Source organism: Hylobates moloch, unplaced genomic scaffold, assembly GCF_009828535.3.
Source record: "Hylobates moloch isolate HMO894 unplaced genomic scaffold, HMol_V3 SCAFFOLD_3, whole genome shotgun sequence".
In the NCBI taxonomy this organism is placed as follows: Eukaryota; Metazoa; Chordata; class Mammalia; order Primates; family Hylobatidae; genus Hylobates; species Hylobates moloch.
This window is the reverse complement of record NW_026652278.1, coordinates 57,320,622-57,337,428: the sequence shown is the minus strand read 5'-3', so window position 1 is coordinate 57,337,428 and position 16,807 is coordinate 57,320,622. Positions and strand designations below refer to the sequence as shown.

The window sequence follows — 16,807 nt, the reverse complement described above, 5'->3', positions numbered from 1 at the left end:
GCCAGGCATGGTGGCTCACGCCTGTAATCCCAGCACTTTGGGAGGCTGAGATGGGTGGATCATCTGAGGTCAGGAGTTTGAGACCAGCCTGGCCAACATGGTGAAACTTTGTCTCTACTAAAAACACAAAAATTAGCTGGGCGTGGTGGTGGGTGCCTGTAATCCCAGCTACTCAGGAGGCTGAGGCAGGAGAATCACTGGAATATGGGAGGCGGAGGTTGCAGTGAGCCAAGATCATGCCACTGCACTCCAGCCTGGGCAACACAGAGAGGGACACCGCCTCAAACAAAACAAAACAAAAACAAACAAAAAACCAACAAAAAAATAAATTGTCTTTAGAACCCAGGTAGCATTTTAAAGGTAGCCTGAAAGTAACTCTCCACACTGCCCCGCCTGGCCAAGAAGACTGGTTTGGTGAGTGGAAAAATAATCTGTCCCTTCCACAGTTTTATTGGATGAAAATATCCTGTCACTTAAAAAAAGTGGAAAATCACTATTTTAACTCAGGACATGCTCTTGGAGCCTTGATTTCTCTATCTTTGAGGCTGCAGGAATGAAATAATTCTGGTATTTTTGCAGCCTGGTGAGGAAATAGGTATCAGAAATCTTTCGGATTTAAGCTCTTGCAATGGCTTAAGAATGTGTAGGAAATATGAAGTCAAGAGAAGAGTTTGCCTGAAAGCAATGTTGCCTGGGCTGTTCTGAGAAACAGCTTCTTTCTCAGGACACCTTGAGGGTGGACTGAATTCAAGGAAGATGACTTTCTCTTCCTGGTAGTACTCCAGGAACTGGAGCCTTTCAAAACTACATGACATCATCTTTGGCCTGGAGAATTTTGAATTTAAGCAAGAGGCTTTGCCTGTCCAGAAAACTAGAGTTAGATTCAGAGGATGTCTTAAAAATGATGTCAAAGCCAGAATTTGATGTCAAAGCCTAATCCTTTCAGCACGGAAAGAGGCTTCTTCCAGATGAAAAACAATGGCCCTGTCTCACTGGTGGGAGGAGAAAGGGTTGCTAACTGACATTCTTAGAAGGCACCACTGTGTATCACCCTGTGCCTTGAGGACAAGATGTACTCAAGACCCATTTCCCAACTCTACCTTCTCTCCAGATATTGCCTCTGGCTTGCCATCAAGTGGTTAGCCAAATGGAAATCACTTTAGCAAAGGACCGCCATATGCTGCATCCTGGTAATACCCCAAGCTACTCTTCCAGCATTAATTGCTTCACCAGACACTGAAGTGAAGGCCTCTTTAGTTCATCAGCAAAGACTTATCCAGCTCTGCCTCTTCAAATGTAGGTGGATCCATATTCTAATGTTTGGAAGGAAAAGTTGGGTACATTGCAAAGGAAGGGTCCTCGTCAATTAATCAAAATGCCAGAATATTGTTTTGTAGGAAATCAAATCCATTCAATATATGTATGCTCTCTCAACCTAAGGATGAAGAAACACTCTATATATTTCCAGCAAAGGCAGAAGAGACTGAGATAATTGCATATAGCCATTAGTCAAATGCTATAAAGGCTTACAATGAAACTTCTGCTCCTCTTTTTTTTTTTTTAAATTCAATTTGATGGTTGTGGAGGACTGAAATGAAATAATCCATAATCCGCAATTCAAACCAGAAGGTTTGGAATAGTTTATAACCACAAACAAAAACAAGCCAATTAAGATGGCCTCTTTTTATAACCAGAAGGGATTCCAGAGAGATGTCTTTATCCAATCACAAGTTAACCGCAGAAGCAATACATCTACAGCTTTTATACTTGCAGTTTTTTACTATTATTGAATATTTACATTATCCATACTTCTTGACTCATCTCCTGAATTCACACATTTTGTTCTCAAGAATCAGATAAAAATCTCAGCTAGTAATTAGTACATCTGGTAAAGCTCATGTTAGATACAAAAAACAGACTAAAAGATGCTACAATGTTAAATACAAAGAACAGACTAAAAGATGCTACAAAACAGAATAAAAGATGCTACAAAAGGCAGGTTATCAGATCCTTTCCCCAAAACATTGCCCCAAATACGTAGACAGCATTTCAGAGATTGCTAGGAATGGAAAGCACAAAGAATAATCATTTATAAATCTCTTTCAGTAATGCTACAGAGGGTAGGACAATTGTGTACCAAATTCTCAGCGAGTCAGAATTTGAAGAAAGCCATGATGATCCCATGCAACTCATTTCATCTCCCAGTGCCTCAGTTTTCTCGCTTGTAAAATGAGGCTATGAACTGGGGCACAGCAGGCATACTTTTTTTTTTTTTTTTTTTGCACAAAGGCCAATTTGAGAAAAATTAATTTGAGAGTACTACAGTTCTACACTTCCCCTCATTAAAAATAAAAATAGTTTACTGAGTTCCAACTTAGACTACCATTTTACCAAATGCAAAAATACTTGTCAGAAACTCTCTGCTGCTCTTGAGCCGAAGGAATATGAGTATTCTAGCCTGTTTCTGTAGTAATGGCATAAAGAAAAATCTTTGATACTAGACTTAGATAGGGGTCACATTCTGAAGCTAAGAGCCACGGGAAACACTTGGCTAAGTGTTACTTATCACTGTTATCACTGGATTTGAATTAACATCACCTGGGCAGCTTAAAAGAAAAGGATTCTCTGCTTCTCAGGCCCATGCCCCACCACAGTTTATATCTTGGGGTGGGGGTCTAAACAACCACTTAAAGTTCCCCATTAAAAACATGAGCCCTGGCCGGGCGCGGTGGCTCACGCTTGTAATCCCAGCACTTTGGGAGGCCGAGGCGGGCGGATCACGAGGTCAAGAGATCGAGACCACGGTGAAACCCCGTCTCTACTAAAAATACAAAAAATTAGCCGGGCGTGGTGGCGGGCGCCTGTAGTCCCAGCTACTCGGAGAGGCTGAGGCAGGAGAATGGCGTGAACCCGAGAGGCGGAGCTTGCAGTGAGCCGAGATTGTGCCACTGCACTCCAGCCTGGGCGACAGAGCGAGACTCCGTCTCAAAAAAAAAATAAAAAAAAAATAATAAAAACATGAGCCCTATTCTTGAGTAGCTTTTAGGAGCCACTGATCTAGAAGACCCTAAGATCTCTTTTGAGTTCTAAATAACTATAAGTCTACACTCGTTTCTGATATCAGATCATGTCAAAGATAAGTGTCCTCTAGTAACTCTGTGAATGACAACTTAAGCCTTCAGACTTTGGATACTATTTGTACATCTCCTGGACTGACTTCAAAATTCAATGCCCATTGAACATCTCACAGTTTTATTAGTCAAAATATGCCAAGAGAAAAATGTATTCTGTAATTATAGGAGGTTCAGAAGCTTAAATGTAGAATGGTGGTGGCAAACTTAAGTATCTGCAGGGCCAATCTACAGCATGAAACATTTAAAAAGAAAGAAAGAAAGAGGAAGAAGGAAGGAAGGAAATGAGGAAGGGATGAAGCAGAAATGCCTTTTAAAATTCTGTTCATGACCAGATGGAGAGCAGATGCCAATTTGATCTTCCATATTCCCCAGCCCCAGTGAAGGGGATCAGAATGTGTCACCCCTAAATTATGCCACGTTGGCATAAAGATTTATTTTGAGATGAGGGCAATAGAGAACCAACAGATGCAGGAAGAGTTCTCTGCCCTCCCCTTATCTGCCTATCTGCCTAAAAGGAGGGCATAAATTTCCCATTGAGAAGGCGCCCACACAGTACCAGAAAGAGGAGCGACTCTTATCACCAGAGATGGGGAGCTGGCAACTTTCCGTATTTCCCACAGCCTAATGAATAACTTTGGGGCATGGCATGGGAGGGCATAGCATCTGGGGGCTCAGCATGAAAGGGCCTAGCATCTGAAGGCCTAACATCAGGCAGCTACCATCAGAGGACTTTCCTCACTTGGTTCCATCTTCTCTCCATCCTTCTCTCTAGAAATTTCCCTTCAGGGCCACTTGTCCCAGCCACCTCGTCACTCTATTTTATGTTTTTCAAACTCTCCATACCCAAATTTATTCTACCTCCACATATTTTCCCTTATTTGATTCATTCTCTCTTTCTAGAAGGCATAATCCATCATTCACGTCTAAATTCTATTCATTCCCCAGAATTCTTCCCAAATGGCCTCAAAGCCATCAAGCCTTCCTTCCCTCATCTCTGCGTGAGTAAGTACTTTACCTGTGTAGGGCACTGATCTTTTTCCACCTTGTTTGATCATTATTGCCTCTCTTGGATGGTAAGCAACTTAAGGACTGAAATTACTGGCCTGACTGAAACCTTGCATCTAACAGTGTCTGAAACAATGCCTCGTACACTTAAGGTACTCAGTAAATATGTGGTCAGGTGTTTTGCTGATTGTGTGGTCATTCATTCATCCAACAAAAGGATAAATACTATTTGTTCAAAGAGTACTGCAAATGCCCTGAAATTTATCAAAGTTTCTTCTGTACATTCTACATCAATTTGCTGTTGCATGGAAAAAAAATCTTTCTGAAGATACAGAAGACACAAAAGCAGGAAAAACTGATTCTGTGAAATTGTTGGCACTCTCCCTATCAGTGAATAACAAAAAGTTCCAGAGTGTGAAAAGACATTTCATAATATTGTTCAATATCATATAACTATCTGCAGTCATAGTTCATATAAAAATGTATATTCCTATTCTAAACATTAAAAGCTAGACTTGAAAGTCTAGCCTATGGGGTTGACTTCTACGTTTATGAGACTAACCCTGAATAAGTTACCATTTTTTTTACATGAATGAGGGCTATAATTAGCTCAACATTTTGCCATAAATTATGAGCTACAGTGGCAAGGAGTTCATATCCTGAAGCCTATCAACAGACTCAACTAAGTGAAAAATTACAATTTTTACATAGGTCACTTGATAAAATAAATATTTCAAGTAAATTTATGTATATGAAATGCACATTTTATATGTAGTCCATGTGACTATATTTCTTTATAAACATGTGTACATACCCCATATATGAAACATATTGCAAGCACATATTACTCATATCAAAGAATTTTTAGTCAGAATTCATAGCAGATAGCTCAACAGAAAATACCAGATTATCTGAACCACATAATGCTTGTCCTCCTTCCGCATCCCAAGACCCGTACATCAAACCATTATATTAGTTTGTGGAACAATGTGCTTTATCTGGCAAGAAGCACTGGTTATTACGTTTGGGCTAAAATGAATTTCATTTTCTTGACTTTGTGTGTCTTACTGTCATTTTACTATGGTACTGAGATATCCCAGATTACTTCTTAGGGAATGAAAAAGTAATTTCTTATTCAATTGCAAGAAGAAACTACACAACTTAATCTGATCATTGTGTGGAGGAGAAAATATTCCCAATGACAACATCTTCCTATGTCAATTGATTTTATTACAGATGTCATCTCTGTGGGCTATATTTATGCAGCTCTTTCTTATTTAAAGATTTTAATCTCAGTTTGTTGCTCTAACGTTTCATTGATTCAAAATACATGCTGTAAAAATCCGTGGCCATCAAATTTTCCTGTGGGCTAAAAATAACCCATTGCTGTCAGTTAGAATTAGCTGATAAAGAGTGTCAGAGCCTGTTCTGAATAAGTTTGATAACTTCCTGTTTATGCAGCACTGACCCTTGTCTAATAAAGCTTCTTTGCCCTAGAATGAGAGGAGATTCTGCTGCATTCTATTCCTTAATGGCCAATACTGATTACTTTTGAAAGCCTTTAATACATTTCCCATATTAGACATGAACAGATGTCAGGTATGTTGCCAAGGGAAATTTCTTTTATGCAATCTTGGCTTGTTGTACAATAATAGCCCTTTCTCAACATGGGAAAAAATTACAGACCCAACTAATTTCCCTGACAGGGGAGAGTTACATATGTTTTCCACTTGTAGTTTTTACGACAAGTTTACAATTTTGCCAAACCTGGAACTAATTGGGACTGTTTCCAAAGCGGCCCAATAAACCCCCAAAAGTGTAGAGCCATTTGAAAAGGCAGTCAGTGATGGTTTGCCCTTGCAATTTCTCCATTTTGGTCAAAGAGAGGGGAAAAGTTAGATTGCAAAATTATTTCATTTAAGTTGCTTAAACACTTACTGTTTCATATCCTCCCAGTTTTTGAGCAGCTTGAAACATAGTCCAAAGGTTAACTGTTAGAGGGACAATAAGTATTTAGATAAGCATTGCATTAACATATTTCCAAGAAATGTCAATTAAAACATTTTTTTTTCAATGAGAAAGAGAAAAAAAGAAATACTAACGTACCCCAGAGAGCTAAGTTCTTAGGAAACAATTTGCCCAAAGGGCATTCGACAACAGAATCTATTATTACCACTTAAAACACTTCTTAAGAAACAGTCATAAAGCTACAAAAATGGTTCTACTTTTAGGATAAAGGCAAGAGTTTTAGTCCTACTGTCATCAGCAGAGCAAGAGAAGCTAAATTAGATGTCTTTGGGAAAAAGTGTGGGCTCTCAAAACTGGGGTTGGTCTTGTTCGACCCTTAGAAAGATGCCATTGATTAAACAGTAATATATAGAGCTTCTCTCAGATAAGAACTCTCCATAATCAATAAATAACAGCCACTTTAATATATGATTACCTTCTTAATAGAATGTCTGATGGCAGCGCTATATTAAAGGTTCATACAGTATTTCACCAACATATGGTGGCTGGCAGTGAGTAGGAAAACAAATATTTCACATGGAGGCCACAGTGATACAACAGATAAAAGGGAAGGAAGACATTCATTCAGAGAGGAATTGAATCATGAACCCACTTAGTCCCCTAACTGGCCTGTGTGATGCTGCAAATATATTTTTTTCAAACAGATTTCTCTTTGCAGAGTTTGTATATGTTTATGCTGTTAAACAACTATACCAAATTGCTAGCAACCCTGTTCATTTATACCAAATACCATGGAATGGGACTGCTGTGGATTTGATTTTTTTACATGAGGGGAAAATTGAACTTCAAGTGATTCCTTGGTAAGGGAAATGAAGAATAAAATGATTTTTATTTTTAAAGGCTCTTTGACACAACATGTTCGCAAAGCCTCATTGAACCTTGCACTACTTCAGAGCTATCAAGAGCCCTGCCTCGGCCTTGATTTAATCTGAACCAATGCATAATGCAACAAAGCTGTTCATAGTACATTAATTTTACTTCTATTTCAAGCAACCAGTTTTCAGACAAACATTGTAATCATTCGTAGTTATATAAGTTTATAATGGCTGCGAGTGTTCTCTTGCAATCAGTGCCAATTGCTATTAGGTATGTAAATTGTTATGTAAAACACACAGGTTTGACATTCTTCATCAAAATGACACATGGTTTTAATCTAGGAAGATACGTTTGGAGAAAATAACTATTTCAAGCCAGAGGCTCATCGCTTTGTGAACCACTAAATCCAGACAGAGGCAAAATATATATTCAGTTGCAAAATCAAGGCAGGATCTGGATTTCTTCTCTTTTGATTTGGAATTCTGTTTGGCTATGAGTTTCCCGTTCTCCTTAACAAATATACAATGACACTTAAATTTAAATGTACGTGTCAAAGTAATTCAAAATTAGGCCTTCTGTTCCAATTTGTGTATTTCTTGTTTTCTGTGAAGTTGGATTTTTGTTATCTTTTAACACATTTGGGGCTTAGGAAATGTGTTTTTGTGGTTGTTTTGTCCATCTTTAAATGTCCTCCTTTTAAACGCTGTTTTTTTCACAGGCAACATCTGTGCCTGATAAAGCTACGTCATATTATTATCTCACAAGAAAGGCGTCACAGACACTCAAGACTGACAAAACAGAAAATGAGAAACTTTCAACATGTCTATTTCCAGTCATAATCAGTGGATTCAAGCCTATAAATATCTCACTGCAACTGTCCCAGAAGGGAACAATGTAGCGGAAAAAGGCAGGGAAAAAATTCTTGGCCTGGAACATTTATGGATTTAGTATAAACAGAGAGCACTATCCCCAGATTAGGAGTTCAACATAATCCTGAGTCAAAATTATTTTTTCCAATTGCAAGAATCTGAGCAGCTCTGATAATTCAGAAATGAAAACAAGTATACTCACTCTGTTTAAAACCTAAATAGGGTATTCGTTCTATTGGCGTTTTCCTTTCTTTCATGTATTTATAAAGTGCCACCAAGAAGGCTTGTTCATCTGCCCTGCACTCTTCACCAATGGCAACCTTTGGTTTTTCTTCATTTGAGACTTTTTTACAGTTATGGTTATTCTTCGGCTTGGTCAAGGCTGACCTGGCCTCACATTTCACCTGGAAAAGGGAAAATACGCCACATCAGACGAGGCACAGCCCTAGGATGCTTACCAAGACACAGCTAGTGACAGAGCCAGTGACACTTTTCAGTGAGTGCTAAGGGTGAACCAGTAAATTATCTCTGCTTTTAATAGCTTTTCAGAGGCATCACTGAAGATGAATTGTCTGAGGCCAGGGGATGTCAAATTTCTGTAAAGGGTCACGTCGTAAATATTGTAGGCTTCTGGGTCATACAGTCTCTGTTGCAACTATTCAACTCTAGTAGGACAGCAGGCATCAGCAATATGTTAACAAATGGGTGTGGCTGTGTTCCAATAAAACTTTATTGACAGAAATTACCAGCCAGTGGGTCATAGTTTGCCAAACTATGCCAGCTTCTTTTAGACTCCTGACAAGTATGTTGATGAGAAATGAGAGATAGGCTTTGCGTCTGGTAGAAACATTCGTTTGTCTCTCTATATTAATACATTTTATTTTCTTAAGCAGAAGCGTCAGTTAATGTCCTTGAACAAACCCTGCCTCCTTAACAAATAGTACCGTATTTTATACTTTGTATCAAAATGAAGGCAAGTCTATTTCTTTGTAGTAAACCATTCTTGTTGCTATTCTCTCCAGCAACCTTGAAAAACAAGTCAATACCAGCAGATGCTGGCATCAGCAATACCAGCAAGGCCTCTGCTGTTTGCCACCCAAGGGTGATGCGGGGGTACACACTCAGTAGGAAACAAAAGATCTCACTGTTTAATGAGGGCTTCTTGCTTTATCAGTCAGCTCTAAGAATAAGATGTTAACTTGCCACAAAAGAAAGAGTAGAGGTCAGCTAAAAACCCAAGAAGAGTGACTATAAAGCTCCATAATTAAAAAATAAAAGGCGGTAAAGGCTCCAGATGTTCTTCCTTCCACACTGTAGGCAGATAGGGAACTTGGCATATCGAGCGGCTAACTAACGTTCCCTCCTCACTGCCACGTTCTACAAGAGGCCTTTGATGGTCGTTAAATATAATGCTAAGTTGCTGAGCTATTTTAATTGTAAAAGGGGGAAGTACAAAGGGTCAGACTCTGAGTTCAAGTGCGCCCATGGGGAATGTGTACATTCCAATATTCTTTACATCTCCGTAACTGACATCGGGAGAGAAGAGGGCAAGTGCTGGGAAAATGTTATGAATAAAAATTTCGCACATATTCTACAATGCTGTCCATTATAGGATTTCAAACCCTTTTTCTTTCCCTGCAGCTCCTCCTTCCTAAGCATTAAGAACAGAAAAGACTATGCTTATTTAGTAAAAGAAAGTGCATTCTCCACAAGAGTTTTTCATTGCTTATTCTCTCAAGTGAACACATACAGTTTAATATCTTTCAACTGGTCCTGCAAAGATAAAACTTCCTATGAAACTGATTCAATGGGGCTTCTAGGTAAGATTTTAACTTTTAAGGGCTGTGGAAACGGGACTAAAACAATTTTTCCATGTAGATTTTGTACTCTCTAACGTTATATTAAGGCGAACATCCTGTGAAACTTTATGTTGTCATCATTTTTCACTGCCAAATTTGAGGCTGTTGGATCTAAAGTTCTGATGAAATCTATAATTTAATGGCTTCTTGAAATCATAACATCACTCCAGTTTTAATCTGTATTGCCTCCCACCCCTTCCTGAGTGTTTCCTGGGCAGCCAGGCTCTATTCTCAACGCTGTTTATGTGTTATTTCATACTCACAACCCGAATGAGGTAGTTATTATTTTCGTATTAGAAATGAGGAAACGGAGGTAGACAGGATGAGCAGCATGTACAACATCACAAGATCATGCCCTAGTTAGTAAGTGGGGAGTCTGGAATTGAAGCCCAGGCAGCCTTACTTTAGGGCTTATGGTTTTAAATTTTATGCTTTTCTGACACTCTTAATGCAAATATTAAATTGGTAATCAAAACAAACTTCTAATTAAAAAGCCTATCTTATTACCAGGCATTACAAAACCTACCACTTAGAAATGTGATTTATCAAATGAAAAGTAAAAGACAAATCTAGGGGGTTTCCATTGTGTCAAGGAGCTCCATTCCTTCTATTGTATATTGAGCAAAGGGGAAGGAAATCAGTTTTCAACTGAGCACCTACAATGAGCTAGATACAGTGCTGTGGGCTTCACATACTCTACTTTAATGTTCCTGAGAATTGTAAAAGGGAGATATTTAGCCACATTTTACAGTTGAGGAAACTAGAGCTTATTGAGGTCATGTATGGTTTGGAAGGGGGAGACCTCTGGGTTTAGAACCCAGGTCTGCCCCGCTCGAAACCCCATTCTTATAACATAAAGGCGTAGATCTCTCAGGTTTGTGTATAAAATGGATTGAGTCTCAAATTTGCAGTGATAATGGGCCAACTACCTATATTATTAGGTCAGAAGAATCACTGTTAAAAGGAGAATAAGGTTTGAGCTCCTTTGTGTTGAGAGCTGCTTAACCCTCTTCCTCATCTGTGCAGAAACACTCAGAAACAGAAAGAAGACACAGAGGGGTGCATGAACCAGGTCCAAAGTAACCCAGACTCCCTGCTACATAGCAAAGGCTCCAAGTGAAGCCAGGCTGCTGCCTACTGAACTCTGTCCTGAATCTCAGTGCGCTTGCCAGCATGCTGTTCCTGGGGAGGCCAGGTACTTAGTAAGAAGCGAACAAGCGAACAGAGGCTTCTTTTCTTGTTCTAGCTTGATAAATTTTTTTTTTTTTTTCAGTTAACATAAATGAGCTCTTTAGGGTATTATTCTGATTCTGGGTAGGACTAAATCAAGTTCCTTTCTATAGATGTGTTTACATTTACCCAAAGCATTCTCAGCATTTCAATCTATTAAATTATTACAGTGCAGATGGTAGTGGAAATGGGAGCTAGTCTTCATGTTGACCTAAGAAAGCCCAACCTTTTGATGGTGACAGTTAATTACTAGATCTGTTTTTCCTGACCTGAACACCATACACCTGTTGAGTTCACTAAGTACTTTGGGGTTTCCAAAATGATTGAGGAGGTGCTAATTAAAGAATCAACATTTAACGTTTTCAATGATCCACCACCTATTTGATATTAACCACATCCTTCCACGGGACTGAGTTATAACTAATCCAGCCTTCAACTGGGGCAGTAAGATGTGCTGAACCAGCAATACAAAAAGCTAGAGTTCTAATCTTGGTTTGGTTGCCAACTTGCTAGGTGACCCTCAGTTTCTTCCTTAGTAAAGCAAAAATGATAATCCCTGGGAATAGTTCTGAGGACCAAATGAGAGGAAAAATACTGAAAATAATGAAAGTATCACATTTGTGAAATATAGAAAGTATGTTTATGATTTAAATGAACACACAGTTTCCTTTTTTGTTCCTTTTAGAATATAAACCACCTGTAATACACTTCTGCCCTTCAAAAAAATGCATATGGGATATTAAAAATAATTTGCCTTCTATCAACGTAGGCCTTTTATTAGGGTCCTATGCCACGAAGATTTCTGTTATAGACCACTCTATGAAAGGCCTGGGCCTCAGGTTCACTGCGTTAAGATTATTCCAGAAAAAATGGCAGGATTTGGGCTGAACACAGTCATGATATCTTCAAAGAATTGATAGTTTCCTCCCCACGTGACACTTGCTGTCTTTGGGGAGCCAAGTAATTCTCTCTCCCTTGGAAAACATGGTCTTGCAAAGCCAGTTTTCATGTTCTCATTGAGGGAGTGCAACGTTTTGATGGCGACCGGCAAATCACTTCACTTATTTTTCCAGTCATGAACACAACAAACCCAGTGGGTCCCACTCTAAGAGCTTTGCTGTGTGGAGCTGCATGAAGTTGGTACTGAGTTAGAAATGGTCTGTTTGAGGCACTTTTAAAAAGAAACAGTCGCATGGGTCTTGGTCACAAAGTCAAACAGCTCACTGTCCTCTAAGATGCTGCTTCCAATTCTACAGATGATTAGATGGTCACAGACTTACAATCTCTACTGTAGTGTTTCATGAGAAAAGACCACATTAAGACACACATGCTTTTTAATGACTGTCCTTGTCCCAGATGTGGCTTGTTCATTCTGTAGGGATTTTACATCTGTCTGTTGGTGTCAACAGACAAGCTCGTCATACTTCATACCTACTGATCTTTTTGCTTAAGTGGTCTTGCCAGACCCACTGGAAGCAGCAAGGCATGACTGTAATCCAAGACTCTGAAAAGAGCCAAGCCATTAGACCAGTCCCTAGGAGCTGACTGCAGCATGACATTCATCTGTTCACCACTGAACACCAACGGTGGAAGAATGATCCATCTCTTTGTAAAGATTCTGACGGGCAGCACTGTTGCAGGGATGGGGTAAAGGTGTCACTTAGAAAACCCAGGACTGACTTCTATCCTTCTTGTTAAGAAGTCAGTGAACATCAAATACAGCCCATCTGTACAGCAGGCTCTTGTTCTTCTCGGCTTTGTGAACCCAACAGTGAGTTCTGAGCTGCCTTCCATGGAGAGAAACATTGGCAGTCTGCTCTTTCAGATCAATTGTATGAGTTCCGTAAAATTCCCAGAGGCATACCTTGGTGGTGATTCCAAGTGGCATGGGAAGGAGCTTTATCCTGCCGGGCTCAGGTACAGAATATGCTGGAGTAAACAAATGCTGTCAACCAAGAAGGATGGGCTGGGCACCAACAGAAGGCAAGGGCAGTGTAGGCTCTGCTGAATGTTATGGTCTTAAAACTTTCTTGCTCCATTCTGCAGGATCTTGCAAACTACATAGTAGGGAATGAACTCTTCCTGCTGACATCCTTCAAGATGATGGAAACCAAAGTCCTAGGTAGACAATTCTAGGGCTGAGGTGTCCAAATTTCAAGGAACTGTCATTCATGGCATCCACGTGGAGTTAACTCACAGAAAGTTAAATGTGCAGAACAAAAATAACTTTAGGGAAAGAGATTTGTTTTCAGCCAGAAAACGGAAAATACACATTTCTACTGGTTGATCTCTTCTTAACCCTTTGGAATCTTAGAAGTATGAAGAAATTTTAAGCAAAAAGTCCTTAGAATTTCCTAATGAAACAATGATGCTTAAAGATAAGATTTTTTAGAATGTGAAAGTCTAAGATTTACTTCATTGCACTGGGAAGGAGGTAGAGTACACGGCAGAGAAACAGTAGACTGTCAGCACAGAACTTAACTCATGTTTTTTTTTCTACATCAGACTTTTCCAAATTCACCACTAATCAAAATGGTCCCATTTTCAGAAGTTTAGTTCTTTGGTCTGGAAACTGGTGTCAGTTGATATCTGTTCTTCAATTAAAATCCTAAAGAGACTATTGCTCTCTTTAGCACAAAAATAATACCTAAGTGCAGTAAACAGAATCATGGAAATCTGACCCAAGCCCACAAAAGTCAGAAAGGTAAGTCTAAAAATATAACGTGATACTTTACCCTTTGTCATGCAAAATACTTCAGGCATGCATGCACTTTCAAGATTCCAAAGAATGCTTAGGCAAAAAATTGACCTGGGTCTTGAACAACAGCGTAGAATTTACTTTCATTCTACGTTAACAGAGACCTTTAAAAGTATATAAATGCTTGTGGGCCTGTGTATACATCTAAATATTTTGCTATGTATCTTTAATTTTAGTCTAATGTAAATTAGAAGTGACTATGAAAAATACCTAACTAAAAAGATTAATTCTAGCTATTTCTAATTTCATCCTCTGTTAATCTCCAAAACACATTTAGATGAACACATTCAGAAAGAGGACGGTTCAGCTGGTCTATTTTTGACACAAGCAGAGTAAACTATGTCATTGTGTCACCCACTATGAAATCTCAGCCTCAATGACGTGGGTGCTTAATCATCTGTCCTTTACTCAAAACAGGCCAAACTGGGAGGTAGGAAGTCTTTCTGTTGACTAATCAAAATGCCTACCTCCCCCACCCCACGGCAACCAGGGGAAGGGAGGTGGCAGGAACAGGCACAGCATAGAGCTTCAAAAGCTCTGAATACCAAAGTCAGATGCTGAATTGAAAACTGCCTCCAAGACACAGGCACAGAGAGAAAGAGAAAAAGCAAAAATAAAAAGATGCAACGAAATGAATACCGTGGAGTGAATGACCGTACCTTGGCAACGGCTTTGCCATCGGAATTATTGTTGGAATCCTTAACACCACTGAATGAATCTCTTCTTTGTGGGCATGGTTTCTTTTTGCGTGGTCTGCCTTTAAGATTTGGCGCTGAAAACAAATGGAAAACAATTGATATACATTTTCATGTGTATGGGTTTCTTTATTAAAGACCCAGAATCTCACTACAGTGATACCTTCTAATTGTTCAGAGAAATGTACAGATCTGTGGCAGGCAGCCCTCATTATTACATGCTTCTCTCTCTGAAGGCTTGCATATTTGTAGAGTATACATTTCTGTACATGTTTCCCAAAGCTAATCTATTTAGCTTTAACATGTCTAATTAATATAAGTAACAAGAAGCTCTTAGCTCTAAAGGATCATGATAAGAAAAACGTCCTTCCACATTGTTAGACAAGAAGCATTTCGGGCTGAAAAACTGAGCCAGACTTTGAGCTCAATCTTTGGTTTTTGTTTTGTATCTTGCCTTCCAAAACCTAAGTGACATGCCTGCCCTTATGGTATCATAGTAATGAAATGTTTGAAAACATCTCTTTTACAAAATATTCAGAGACAAGGGCATTCTCTCAGATTACCATACAGATAAGTAGAGAGATAGCTATAGAGAGAGAGGCATTCACAACAGCAAGCTGGAAAATATTATTACATGTATTTACTAATAATACTGCAACCAGCATGTTTCAAATCTCAACAAATCTGGCAGATACATTTAAATCAGCATGCTGTCTTTTCCTTTTCAATATATTTTTATGAAGATCTTAAGGCTTATTTAATATAACATCCAAAGATTACACTGGGGTTAGCCTGATTCCATGGGGGTTACACTTTTGAAAAGACAAGATACAAATCAAAGTTCTATTTCATCCTTGATGCTGAGCTTGTTCCTTTTAAGATCTACACAGAAAGTAGGGTGGAAAGGCTGCTGTTTATTGAGAGCTATGACTATCCGGCATCAGCTTTCACATTTAACTTCATCAGTCACCCAAGTCAAGCAAAATTAAAAACAACCAACTAACCAACCACCCCTAGAATGACTCCAAGCTGATGAATTATATCCTAAACAATTTCGTTCAGAGCTTTCAAGGCACCCACACTTTTTATTACTTAAGGAGTGATTATGACAATGTCAAATCTAAACAACATGAACCTTCTTAATTGTTGTTAATCTTACTTAGGCAGTTAACCAGTGGTTTTAGGACATTTTTACATTGTACTCATTTTACAAACACAATTAATCCTACTAATTTGATTTTCTCCTCCGGATAACAGTTTTACTGTTGGTGGAAGCTCAGTAAAGCAGAACTGCCTTTAAAATCAGAGAGGCAAAAGTTTAAAAAGAGGCTTTAGGGCTTAGGATCCCCTTCCCACACCCGCTCTCTCCTCTCATTCCCCTAAACGCTGGTCTGAAAGTCCATCCCAGAAAGCCAGCCTGGAATTACCAAAGGTAAACAAGCTCACAAACAAAAATCAAGCAAAGAGAAAGTAGCGATTACCCATTCCAGTCGACAAACATCTGCCTGACTGATGTCTGTGCTCATGAAAGCTACAGCATGTGACTGCTCCCCAGCCACATCCCTGGAAGTCTGGACTTGGTGTGGATGTCAGCTTCCCTCCGAATGCGAGCTGCGAGGCTCAGCGCTCTGCTTACAACTCCCCTCCCCCGGCAGCTCCATTACTCATGTAAACACACAGCAGTGACTAGCACCGAGTGTGTGGGATGAGCCTGAGGACTTTGCTGGAGTTGCCAGACTGGCAGGGAGGGCTCTGCTCTCTCCACCTCCCCGCACGGAGTTGGTGATTTCATCCGGCCTGTTTTGTGGATGCTGACCTCTTGCTCCCCTTGTCAGAGCACGAGGCCACGTTCCATGAATTTGACACGGTCCGTAGCCTGGAGCCAGGGCATGGACTCTTTGTTTTGTTTAGAAGACTTTGTGTAGCATAGAAGTGTTTCCACAACTGACCCAAGTGGTAAGACTTTAATGACCGCGAGGGAAGGATGTACTTTCAAGTCCCTTATCAAAATAATAGCTGAGCAGAAAGCTGACAAACAAAACTTGGGGTAGCAGGTCTGAGGCATTTCATTAAAAAAAACAAAACAATATCCCCTCTGTTCTAAGACTTGTTACTATGATCTTCCCTTCCTAGCATTTTGGTGAAAAGCACTTAAACCTAAAAGGCATTTATTTCTAGAAAAGCTTTCAAATCCCAAAGGCCTTTTCGACAGAACTTGCATCGAACATGCTGTTTTTAAATAAAGGCAAAAGTTCCGGGAACTGACAAGAAGTCATCCCCAAACTGGGTTTATTTTCTCCATTCTTTGAGCTGTTTTCAGAACCCAGAGAAGCACATGTACTCCCCCAGCAGATTCTGAGAATTACAAATTTAGAACAGACTAGCACCTAATATTCTGGTCACACAAACGTAA

The 16,807-nt window shown here is 39.5% G+C and overlaps 1 protein-coding gene across 4 annotated transcripts in view; it reads right to left on the bottom strand.

Moving 5' to 3' along the window:
* The window catches only part of ARID5B (AT-rich interaction domain 5B), a 195,221-nt gene that overhangs the window by 31,993 nt on the left and 146,421 nt on the right, over positions 1–16,807 (bottom strand). For 3 of the 4 annotated variants that reach the window (XM_032138093.2, XM_032138076.2, XM_032138102.2), the window contains 3 exons: positions 14,359–14,471; positions 8,055–8,256; positions 6,078–6,130 (listed from right to left, as the gene is read on the bottom strand). In XM_032138093.2, the coding sequence (XP_031993984.1) occupies positions 6,078–6,130; positions 8,055–8,256; positions 14,359–14,471 (368 nt within the window). Of the gene's footprint in view, positions 1–6,077; positions 6,131–8,054; positions 8,257–14,358; positions 14,472–15,875; positions 16,174–16,807 lie in introns of those variants that run through there. The other variant, XM_032138121.2, reaches the window with a different exon arrangement.